We start from the raw sequence: 13,018 nt of genomic DNA, 5'->3' as shown, positions 1-13,018 counted from the left end.
GCCTACCCTGGATTCTCCCCAACCCTTCCAGGTGCTACTTTTCCCTGCTCCCCTGCAGCTTTAGTTAAGTTCCTTCCAAGTTTGATATTGAGAACGTGAAGGTTACAAATGGGCATTCTCCCTCCTGCGCAGTTTATTCCAACTCCTGGAGATTCATCTTGAGCCCACTGCACCACTCAGTACTGACTGAGTTACAGCTAAAGGGATCATAGCAAGACCTTTTAACAGTGTTTGCCAAGACAGAGTGAGGAAGCAGGAGCAATCCTTCCATATGAAAGTGACAGAGTATAATCCTCCCCAAGCTGTTGAGTCAGCTCTTTATGCTCCTTGCTGAGCTCTGGATCAGGAAAGGTCACGGATTTATTTGCAATCTTGGTATCCTTATGCTCTCCAGAAATATCTAATTAAATAAATATCCAGGCAGCCTTATTTATCCTTTAATTTGACTTTTAATGAGCACCATAAAAAGCTTGATTTCCACTCTCCCTCACAGAAGCTTCTTTTTATCTCTCTTGTTTACTCACTGACTTAGCTCAGAGATGACAGATCATAGCTGCATCTGGAACTACTAATGCCGTGATCCTCAACACCCACGCCATTCACCCTAGGCAGCTCCGTGATCTGCAGCACAAGGCTTCAGCTTGATTTTCCCCAAGTCAGCAGTCAATTCCCCCATTTAGAGTATTTTTGCTAACATCTGATGGTCTGGGAGTGGATGGAATGAGTGCGTGTGACTGAGAGCTTGTCTACATTACCGGCTGGATTGAGGGGCAGGGATCGATCCAGCGGGGCTCAATTTATCGTGTCTAGTATAGACGCAATTAATCGACTGCCAATCGCTCTATCATCGATTGTACTCCACCTCAACGAGAAGCGCAAGGGGAATCGATGGGAGAGTGTCTCCTGTCAACACGCCGCAGTGAAGACACTGTGGTAAGCAGATCTAAGTACGTCGACTTCAGCTACATTATTCATGTAGCTGAAGTTGCATAACTTAGATTGATCCCCCTCTGTAGTGTAGACCAGCCCTCAGTCTGTTGCATTTTGAGCTAGCACAGTGAGCTGCGGACAGGAGTTGGAGGCTAATGGCAGCAGAGTGAGTGATCCCTCCCATCTGCCTTGAATACACATGGTGGCCAGCATGCCTCTCAATTCTCTGTAATAAGGGGTGTTCCTCATCCCCATCCTATATTCTCTCGCTCATATTGTTATTTATTTCCATTAGAAGTGCAGAATTGCAAAGATGAAGATAACTGTCATTTACTAACAGAAACCGAGCTTCTGCTCTAATTATTCGTTCATTTTGAGCCTCCTATCTTGCGACTGGGCAGTGGCAGGCTGAGAGGTACAGTATGTGGAACCAAATTTCACAGGATGCGGCTTGCCTCGGTGTTTCCCTATGCCCCACTTCAGTGGATGGATGTGGGTCAAGCACACACACGTACAACAGTATTATTGTAGAAGTATTTCAGTGCACAACTGACCAGAGTATCAAACCAAGATAGTATTCACACTATAATCTAGCATAGAGATATTTTAATCAACATTTGACAAGCACCACCATTATTCCAGCTTTTTTGCTAACTACTTATCCTGTTTTATGCAACATCTTGAAATACTCTAGTTGGGCCCGTCTCATCTTGAATTTTTGCCATGTACATTATTTCTATTTAATCCCTTAATTCCATCGTTCGATGCTGACACTGCAACTACCTGAGAATAGGGGAAGGGGGAAAATCAGCCTCGGGCTGATCTTGCTGAATCCAGACTTACAAATGTCACACCACACCAGCTACACAAGATCAAACAGATTCCTCTGCAGACGTTATACAGCTTTGTGTTTTAGAGCAGAACAAAACAAAAACTATCTCAAAGAGTTTTACGGAATTAAACACCAACGGAGGGAGAGATAAATGAAGAAATGGAGACCAGGAAACACGAGATTTGTTTGTGTGATTTAAAAGATGAAGAACTGATGAGATGCCAAGATGACAGGGAAGAGGAGCTGCAAAGCAGAAGGCTCTCGCATTGAACATATTCTCACGGAAACTGGATGTAGGACAGAGCTCAGGCCAGTGTGGGATAAGTGAAGGGAGTGAAGTGGTTTATAGAGAGCATAAGGTCTATGAAGAGTTTATAAAATTAAGGTGGACAATTTTGAACCAGATTCTGAAGTGAATGGGGAGCCAGTGGAGTCAGAGAAGGAGGATGCAGTCATTCATCTTCTTCCTGTACCAAGTCCAAATGCCCTAGAGTATTTGTTTTCAGAGACTAGAGCAGGGCAGCAGAACATGACAGGTCTTCTGGATTTTGCTAACCAAGGAATTAAAATACACTTAGTGTTAGAAGTTCATTGAAATTCAATTCCTCCACCCCAGACATCATCCCTCTCTCAAGTCACTCCCTTTACTCTCTAAGCAGAGCAGGATAAATTACTTTATAGGATGCTGGCCCCTCTGGTCACTCACTAGCTTATAAAATCCGATGGCTCCGTAAACTAAGACAGCAGCCAAGAAGCAGACTTCAGTACAACATCCTGGGTCTCAGACCACTGCAACTAGGGCAATAAAATAGCCTTGTTGGCTCTGGGAGTCAGGACTTAGACACAGACTCCACAGGAGCAATCAATCACTGAATCAATTTTAACATCATTGTAGGGAAGTTCCATACCCAGAATCACATGGCAAATAACCTAGCCAATGACCTAGTCTCTGGTGCTCCCTGTCCCTGGAATCAATTTGAACAGAGCTGGTCATATGTACAGTTCAATTCATACATGCTTTTTAAAGGGCACCAGACCACAGTTGTATCTTTGGACACATGAGCAGCTGCTTTAGTTTGGGTTACCATATGAAAAAAATCAGTTACCCCACCTTTTGTAACTGTTGTTCTTTGAGATGTGTTGCTCACATCCATTCCATTCTAGGTATGCGCACGCCCACGCACCCCATCGTCGGAGACTTTTGCCTTAGCGGTATCTGTAGGGTCAGCTGTGGCACCCCCTTGAGTACCGCACTCATGCGTCGGTATATTAGGTGCCGCTGACCCTACGCCCTCTCAGTTGTGTCTTGCCGGCAACTCCGACAGAGGGGCAGGAGGGCGGGTCATGGAATGGACATGAGCAACACATCTCGAAGAACAACAGTTACAAGAGGTAGGTAACTGGTTTTTCTTATTCGAGTGCTTGCTCACGTCAATTCCATTCTCGGCGACTCACAAGCAGTATCCTCGGAGGTGGGCTCGGAGTTCACAGTTTGGCAGCTAAAAGTACTAAGAAGGCTGTAAAAAAACCCACTACTGCTCTTGCAATCTACAAGACCAGGCGTTCCAACCAACCGTCACAGGCAGTAAGAAGGAACTGAGAGTGCGTAGGGTTGGTGGCACTTAATATACCGATGCATGAGCACCACACCGCCGACCCTACGGATACTGCTAAGGCAAAAGTTTCTGACAACTGTGCATGTGAGCGCACACACACCTGGAATGGAATCGACATGAGCAAGCACACGAAAAAGAAGCATTGCCAGAGGTCGACTTAATAATATTTTACTTTTATGTACACACCTTTCACCTGAGGATCTTGGTGCACTTTACAAACACTAAATGCAGTCTGTGAAGTAGGCAAGCAGCCTTCTCCTCATTTTGCAGATGTGGCATGGCGAAGGAGAAGCTACTGAAAGACAGGCACCTTTGCCCAGGCCTTCCCAACTGATTCAATCCTAGATTCTCAGTGGACTAGCGAAGCTGCAGGCAGCAGAGGAACGTGGTGTTTGATCTCCTCTCGAATGCCTCAACTTAAGCTTTGAAAAGCACCCAGACACCTTGGTGAGAAGGGTCACTAAGGGTATGTCTACACTGCAATTGAAAACCCCTGGCTGGCCTACATCAGCTGACTCTGGCTCTCGTGGCTCAGGCTAAGATGCTGCTTAACTGTGGTGTAGACATTCAGGCTGGAACTGGAGCCTGAGCTCTGGGACCCTCTCCCCTTGCAGGGTCCCAGAACTCAGGCTCCAGCGGGTTCTGCAAATTCAACACTGCAATTAAACAGCCCCTTAGCCCAAGTCAGTTAACTTGGGCCAGCCCCGGGTGTTTAACTGCAGTGTAGACACACCCTACGTGGACTTACTACTGCTGTAACTAGTGACTTACCCAAAGCTACACAAAGTCCGTGGCTGGGAATAGAAGCCAAGAGGAAACAAAGAATCAGCTAACCCACTCTCTTCCCCTTGAGAGTAAAAGTACACTGTCCCTACAATGCCACTAGTCCCTACCAGAGCCAGAATGGAGGTCTGGCTAGGACTTAGCCATACTGCCAACCAAATACTGGGTACCATATTTACTCACACTGTCACTGCACAAATGCACTCTGGGAGACATCTCAAGTACAAACGGTGCTATCAGACTAAGTTTTAATCTCTCTTCCCTTCAGCAGGGTCAGACACTGGTTTGTGTGGCAGAGAGCCCCAAGCTGTAACCTACATAGTCCCTGAAAGAATCAGTAAAACCTTGGTTTGTCACTGTGTCCCTAAGGAACCAGCTGTTAGTTTGAGAGGAGGCATGTCAATATATTGCAGCTCCAACTGAGTGAATTTAGAGACTGGCTGGGACAATGCAAGCGACACTAATTGTACCACTCAGAAGCAAGGCTAAGACAAAGTTAGCAGCACTGCACAGCCCACCTAGGTATCGAATTACCTGTAATTGCACCATCTTGTATCACTCACCACCTCTATAAAAAACAAAACTGACAGGGATGTAAATCTTGCCTTGGAGAGGGGGGAAAAGTTGTGGGGAGAGGAGCGGGGGAGTGGGGTTGAAATCATTTTCTATTTGTCAGCACCAGTGGCTGGCAAGGACAGAAAGGGAAGCCATGCCACCAGGCTGCTCGGTCCGCTGAATGTCAGACCTATCAGATGAAGGAGCTCAATGTCCAGAAGCAAGTCTGAAATTCCCCATTAGTGTGTATACCCTTTCTCAGATTCAGGAGGGGAAAACATTCTATTTATAAGCCGCACCGGGATCCCACAGCAACAAAGGCCTATGATCTCATGGGGCTTTCATCTTAGCCACCAGCTGCCTAAAAATGGCAACAGGACTCTCGTCCTCCTGCCCTCAACACTCCAGCCCTCCCTTAGCTCATGCCCTTAATAAAGCTGCCAGTGATCTGTTCAAAGAGTTAGACACCAGTGGGAGCTAAGGAAACAGACGGTGTGTAAATAAACTTGCCTGTGATAAGTGGCCCAAATGAATATAAAGGGTCCAGACTGCCCCTCAAGAGGGCTCCCCAGATTTATTGGGGCATTGTATATGGAGAGCCTAAGCCAGGCATTGCAGAGCCAGTGTAGGCTTTGCAAACTTAGTGTGCCTTAAACAAAGGGAATGATTGGGAATTAGAAAATGCAAGTGACCATGGAAAGCTTCCCAAGGACGTGTGACCTGAACTCTACCACTGCCAAGGTGCAGTGTGTTTTAAAAGTAATAATAAAAACTGCGATCATTTTGCAACCTGACCATTTACAAGAGGTTACAGGCCCAGGTTAAGGTTCTGACTGATCTTTGTTCTCTTCCTCCTGACAATCGACCTGTGCCTTATTTCGCCCAGCCATAAAATGGGTATATGAGCACTTTGAGCTCCTCTGAGGCAAAGTGTCATATAAAGACAAAGTATTACTCCTTTGCACAGCCCTCTGTGAACATGAAGCACTATGTCAGGGCTGGGTGTTCGTCATTTTGCTTTGCACGGAAACACAAAAATACCAAATGTGATTAAAAACCACATGCAGCCAATAACTAGAGATGAATTCATATCAGGAAAAGGGAGGCGGGGGAGTGGAGGAGCAAGAGCTGAGAGCAGCTGCAAAAAAAAAAAAAAAAAAAGCATTTACAAACCTTCCCTCACTTAGTGTCTATGTCTTATCACAGTGAGAGGTGCTTCCAGGCAACTGTGAAGACAGGTTCCTGTCCCAGAGAGCTTACAATTGAAATATTTACTTGTTTAAAAAGAAAGTGGGCTTCAGTGTGCCCAGTAACATTAAGTGCTCTTAAGAGCTTTGAATAGCTGCAATTTGGAGGATATCTATGCTAGCCCAAACCTATTGAAAACAGTCCAATTAAGCATTTTGAGACATAGGAGGTGAGAGGTGGGACAAGGTGGAATTGCAACACCTAGGAGCAATGGGAGTACTCTTCTGAGTCCAGGAGGCATTGATTGTCTGGGCCAAGGAGTTAACAAGTCTTTAAGATCCATCTTTTGGGCTCTTTTTCAGAGATCTGACTGAGCAGGGTCTTCCCAGTGTATCTGTTGGCACTGGCTTGCTCCATAAGACTTTCACACAACATAGTCCGAGTCCTCTTTTGGCAAAAAGAAGGCTGGCCTACTGGGCCCTCCCATTGGTTGAGATGGAGAGAAGGAAGGATTGGTGTGGTTTATTTTTTTATTTATTTATAAATATCAATAATATTAAACAAAATCATACTTGCTTTTTATAATCATCACTCTCATATATCAAGCTCTTAATTCCTCAGAGTGCTTTACAAACTGATGCAGATCATCATCATCCCCCCAATTTAATGGATGGGGAAGTCTGAGCATCATGCTCCAGTGCGGATGAGACAAGAATTACAGTCTCACCTCCCAGTTTCTTTTGTCTCATTCAAAACTGTTCCATAATTACAGCCAAATATAAGCAACAGACATGGCCAGATCAGTAATGACTGCATGCTGTGATGGCGTGCAGGGCAATTCCTATTCGCGGCACCTCCTCCTCACAATGCATCAGTTTTCCCAAGCAACAAGATCTTGCTCTTAAAAAAAAATACTTACTGCCTTCACTTTGATTGTCTTTGTTCAAGTTGTAGACCTGGAAAACAGAAGGGAAGTCTTTAACCTTTTAGTTATATAAAGATTCCACATGTAGTTACTTGAACAATTATTATGCATTATTTACAATACACAAATGCCTAGAGGCCCCAGCAAAGATCATAGCTCCTTGGTGCTGGATACAGTACGAACACATAGTAGGAGACAGTCCTCGCCCACAAGAGTTTACAACCTAAACAGACAAGACCACGAATAGGAGAAAGCTAGAATTATCATCTCCAGTTTCCTGGGGGGGGGAACCAAGGCACAGTGAAATTAGGCAACCTATACAAGGTCACACAAGGTCTGTGTCAGAGCCACACACATAGGTCTCGATCCCAGTCCAGTATTTTAACCACAAGACCTTCCCTTCCTCAACAATTCTGTCTTTAGTGACATGGCACCATTAAGTCCTGGTCACTTTCATGTCACCAAAGATGCATCCTGATGGGCACTAAAAGCTAAATCCTGTTAGCTTACCACAGCTAAAATCCCTGTCAAGATGTAGGTTTCAGAGTAGCAGCCGTGTTAGTCTGTATCCGTAAAAAGAAAAGGAGGACTTGTGGCACCTCAGAGACTAACAAATTTATTAGAGCATAAGCTTTCGTGAGCTACAGCTCACTTCATCGGATGCATACTGTGGAAAGGTTTCAGAGTAACAGCCGTGTTAGTCTGTATTCGCAAAAAGAAAAGGAGTACTTGTGGCACCTTAGAGACTAACCAATTTATTTGAGCATGAGCTTTCGTGAGCTACAGCTCACTTCATCGGATGCATACCGTGGAAACTACAGCAGACTTTATATATACACAGAGAATATGAAACAATACCTCCTCCCACCCCACTGTCCTGCTGGTAATAGCTTATCTAAAGTGATCATCAGGTTAGGCCATTTCCAGCACAAATCCAGGTTTTCTCACCCTCCACCCCCCCACACAAATTCACTCTCCTGCTGGTGATAGCCCATCCAAAGTCACAACTCTTTACACAATGTGCATGATAATCAAGTTGGGCCATTTCCTGCACAAATCCAGGTTCTCTCACTCCCTCACCCCCCTCCAAAAACCCACCCCCATACACACACAAACTCACTCTCCTGCTGGTAATAGCTCATCTAAACTGACCACTCTCCAAGTTTAAATCCATGCACATTGTGTAAAGAGTTGTCACTTTGGATGGGCTATCACCAGCAGGAGAGTGAATTTGTGTGAGGGGGTGGAGGGTGAGAAAACCTGGATTTGTGCTGGAAATGGCCTAACCTGATGATCACTTTAGATAAGCTATTACCAGCAGGACAGTGGGGTGGGAGGAGGTATTGTTTCATATTCTCTGTGTATATATAAAGTCTGCTGTAGTTTCCACGGTATGCATCCGATGAAGTGAGCTGTAGCTCACGAAAGCTCATGCTCAAATAAATTGGTTAGTCTCTAAGGTGCCACAAGTACTCCTTTTCTTTATACAGTGGAAAATATAGTGGGGAGATTTTATATACACAGAGAACATGAAACAATGAGTGTTACCATACAGACTGTAACAAGAGTGATCAGGAAAGGTGAGCTAAGAGACTGAAGTGTTCTCCGACTGGTTTTTGAATGTTCTAATTCTTGACGTCTGATTTGTGTCCATTTATTCTTTTACGTAGAGACTGTCCAGTTTGACCAATGTACATGGCAGAGGGGCATTGCTGGCACGATGGCATATATCACATTGGTAAATGCGCAGGTGAACGAGCCTCTGATAGTGTGGCTGATGTGATTAGGCCCTATGATGGTGTCCCCTGAATAGATATGTGGACACAGAATAAATGGACACAAACCAGACGTCAAGAATTAGAACATTCAAAAACCAGTCAGAGAACACTTCAATCTCTTTGGTCACTCAATTACAGACCTAAAAGTGGCAATTCTTCAACAAAAAAACTTCAAAAACAGACTCCAACGAGAAACTGCTGAATTGGAATTAATCTGCAAACTGGATACAATTAACTTAGGCTTGAATAAAGACTGGGAGTGGATGTGTCATTACACAAAGTAAAACTATTTCCCCTTGTTTATTTCCCCTCCTACTGTTCTTGTAAAGGGCTGGAAATGGCCCACCTTGATTATCACTACAAAAAGTCCCCGCCCCTCTCCTGCTGGTAGTAGCTCACCTTTCCTGATCACTCTCATTACAGTCTGTATGGTAACACCCACTGTTTCATGTTCTCTGTGTATATAAATCTCCCCACTGTATTTTCCACTGAATGCATCCTATGAAGTGAGTTGTAGCTCACGAAAGCTTATTCTCTAATAAATTTGTTAGTCTCTAAGGTGCCACAAGTACTCCTTTTGTCAAGATGTAGTCTAGCACGTTTGAAGTTCTGTTGGTTGCTTCTGTTGTCTGTTAGGAGGGAGCTGACCGCCCATTCAGCTAACATATCATGATGGAGGGGCCGGTGGGCCAAATTTAGCGAGTGGTGTTGTGACCTGGCACAGGGGGCACCAGTGCCCACTCAGGGCCAACCCCTGAGCAACACTGCGGCTCCGTGCGCCAGGTCGCAATAAGTGAAGTGCCGGGACAGGCATTACCATGGCAGGGTGAGTGCAGGGTAGGCTCAATCTCCAACCTCCCCCCTGCCCACCACCACCCCGAGACCTGCTCTCTGCTCCAGGCTGGGAAGAGGGTTGTTGTGCCGGGGGAAGAGAGTGCTACTATGGGAGGTCACTGCCCCCTCTGCAGGGCAAGGAGGAAAAGGTGGAGGAGAAGGATGCTGGCCTGTGATTTTGGACTGCGGGTGGGTTGCAAAAAAGGAAAAAAGCAAGCAGTTGGTGGGCTGCCTTACTAAAAAGTTTGGGAGCCACTTCAATTGTACACTTCACTCCTTATCATTCACATGAGGCAGATGGGCAACCCTGAGTGTGGCAGAGACCATTAGAACCAAAAAATGTAAGTGCAGTCTTTGAACCAATGCTGCAAGCTGTGGGTAGAGCTTTCTTCTGGGTGGGAACTAAGTTGTGAAGCTTCTTCACAAGTGAGACAAGAAGCATGAGGAATTGGTTCAATCACATCCCCAAGCAGGTTGTCATTCCAGTTCTTAACAGCTAAGGAAGGAAAGTTTTCAGGGACCAGACTGGGGACACTGTTCCTTTTATGCTAGGATCCAAACAATTCTGACTATACATTTCCGAACAAATATACTTCTCAATCTCTCCTTCTGCGCCATCCATTACCATAGTATTCCCCCCCTCCCCACACACACACACACACTCCTGACAGAATACTGACACCAACTCATACCAATCCCATGATAAGAAATTTCCTTTAAAAATTACCCTGGCCTCCCCTGCTAGTGATGGATATGATAGATCATCTCAGCGGGCAGGTGTCACAGGCACTACGGTTGCCTTGGGCCAGGAGGCTGCCTACTTGCTCCCAGTGCTCTGATGTGGCTCCTCCCCTGCAGTCAGGCTCCTGGGAACAGAGCTCTGAAGAAACCACAAGATCTGTAAACTAAACTACAGTCTCTCCTTCAAACAAACAGTAGAGTCTGGAGCAAGGCACCTAACGTTATTAATCAAAGCAAGAATACAAATCTTATTGTTCGGTAGCTCCTGTCCCTTTCTTTTCCCTCAGTTTCCTACCATTTCTTGACAAGCAGGTCTTAATTTGGATGGTAAACCCCTCGGAAGTAGTGATAGCAGGTCAAATCATTGCCCCATTGAAGTCAATGGCAAAACAGGCACTGACTTCACTGGGGCCAGGATTGCACCTTTTGTCTTTTGTCTGTAAATCATCATGTGCATTTATTGCAACTGTAAAAGCAATAAAGTTTCACACCTTATAGAAACAAAAGAAAGGAGGTTGGGGAGCATGCTTGGTCAAAGTCATCTGACAACAAAACTAACCTGCACTCACAGTATAGCTCTCCCGTATGGCTTCTGGATCTTGGAAGGCTCCCCCTTAGAATAAGCACACCTTCAACACATAGCATTTGCCTTGTCAATGAGCAAGAGGCTCCTAGGGGCACATGCAACCAGCTGTTCAGGAGATGTGGAATTAATCTAGGTTTGATTTGAATAAATGAGCCATGGAGAACAAGCTTTGTAATACAACGAACAGAGCGAGAAAGGCAGCCCAGCCTACCAAGGGCTGTACAAGTAAGTGGGTGAGCACGTAGGTGTGCAAAACAGTACATTTGATAACTATGGAAGATACAAGTCCTTCAGACTAAACCAATCTCTATTAATTCATTTTCTTGTCTTCTCTCCCCTCCCCTGCTAAAAGGCCAAAGGAAAAAGGCACCCTTTCATTCTTATAGAGAGGCACATGCTCTTGCTTCCTTGTTGACCTGGACACCAGCATTGCGACCTGTGATGAGTTTTAGTAGAGAGAATCAGGACAAGGCAAACTGATCTACACTGAAACTTTATGTACTGAACCAATGGCTGCAATTAAATACAGATAACCATCTTAAAAAAAAATCACTTGTCTTCATGTCATATTGTCTTGTTGCAATATTTTTTATTTACACATAGTTAAGCCACTTAAATTGATGCATCTCTGGGGAATGTCAAAAGAATATCAAGTTATCATTCCTAGAATTCTTCTGCTGGTAACCCTTACCACCATTATAAGGGCCTTACTGAGAAATCACAGTAGCACTTCTAGGAATTATACTGATATGTAAATTAATGGAACAACATAAAATTGAGGGACCAGACTGGGGACACTGTTCCTTTTGTGCTAGGATCCAAGCAATTCTGACTATACATCTCCGAGCAAATGTACTTCTCAATCTCTCCCTCTGCGCCATCCATTACCACAAATTAACTTCAGTACATGATACTTGAAAACTAGAGACTCCTTTGGCAAGAGAGAAACTGTTTTAAACATGTACGCTGGGGGGGTGACTTGACAGAAAAAACAGCTGCAGTAAGCAGAAGTATTGCCCTCCAGGGAGAACATGCACAGCAAAAAAAGTAAAATATGTGAAGACAAGCAGGAAGGTGAACAGAAAAACTAAGACTGATTGTGAAGTCTCTGACTTTCCCCAAAGCACTCCTCCCTCTATCTCCAAAGAATCCACTCTCTCAAGCATCTTTAGGGGAAGGACAAAGCAGAGCTGAAGGTTAACCCCTTGTTCACTAAGGCTCAAGCAGCAGTCTACATCTTGCCTTTGAATCCTATTCAGAGCTGAAATATACTCCATTTTAGTGCACAGCATCCACCCAGATACATCATGTGACACTGTTCTTCAGGTGCCTTTTTTTTTTTTTTTTTTTTTTTAAAGCTACAGATAAGTTCCCTTTCATCAAATTGACGGACTCATCCACAGTTCTAGTTTTCACACATATCCGTGGCTGTCCAAATACACATCTCACTGGATCCCATATAATTCAAGCTCCAGATGGAGTTATATATTTTCTTTCCAAGTTTGGTCTTATAAGACAAGGGTGATTGAGATTGAAACTAGTTTGGAAAAGAAGGGAAGCAGATTTCAGAGACACATTGAGTAGGTCTACACTCCGGCTGGGAGCATGCCTCACAGACGCGAGCGAGCTCATCTTGAGCTCTTGCGCTCAGGGTAGCTAGGCGGACCGCGCAGTGCTGACAGTGGCTCAGGCTAACTCGGACCCAGGGTGTAGGGTGAGTCCGAGCTTGGGTGGCTAAGCCTGAGCCTCTGCTGGTGCCACAACATCCTCACTGCTATATTTAGCACACTGGCTCGAGCTGACTAGCACGAGTCTATCCCAGCGGGGAGGCTCACTCCCAGCTGCAGTGTACACGTACCCATATAGTACATTGACGATACTAACAGCAAAGCATCTGTGCAGAGTAAAAAAGGGCATTTGTATTTCAGTTTGTCATGCAGCTATAAAATGATACGCGGCCAATCCTTCATCTCACTCACTGAGAAAAGAAATCCCTCTTAGTGTGTTAATCCTTTAGCCCAGTTCTCTAACAATCATGCTTTCTGCTGATTGCCATTATTGAAATATCCTTTAATTCTGCAAAAAGCCATTGGGCTTAAAGAGGAATTCCTTGTGGTTTGATTAGATTCCTCCAGTATTTTGGAATCAGAAGTTTTGGGCCACTTCACTGTTGCAAAACCCCAGGTTTCTATTCCTAAAAATCCCTGAACTCCACCACAGCAAAAGAGTCCTTTTCTCCAGGAAAAGGGT

General features: G+C 44.8%; 1 protein-coding gene across 3 annotated transcripts in view; it reads right to left on the bottom strand.

Annotated features, from left to right (window-relative positions):
• The window catches only part of ARHGAP26 (Rho GTPase activating protein 26), a 317,439-nt gene that overhangs the window by 154,222 nt on the left and 150,199 nt on the right, over positions 1–13,018 (bottom strand). For all 3 annotated transcript variants that reach the window (XR_013346871.1, XM_077824357.1, XM_077824358.1), the window contains one exon: positions 6,824–6,860. Coding sequence is in view for 2 of the 3 variants with exons in the window: in XM_077824357.1 (XP_077680483.1) it covers positions 6,824–6,860 (37 nt within the window). In the remaining variant the exon portion in view is untranslated. The remainder of the gene's footprint in view (positions 1–6,823; positions 6,861–13,018) is intronic.

Source organism: Eretmochelys imbricata, chromosome 8, assembly GCF_965152235.1.
Source record: "Eretmochelys imbricata isolate rEreImb1 chromosome 8, rEreImb1.hap1, whole genome shotgun sequence".
NCBI classification, from domain to species: Eukaryota; Metazoa; Chordata; order Testudines; family Cheloniidae; genus Eretmochelys; species Eretmochelys imbricata.
The sequence above is the reverse complement of the archived record's forward strand: the minus strand, read 5'-3'. Positions and strand labels throughout refer to the sequence as shown.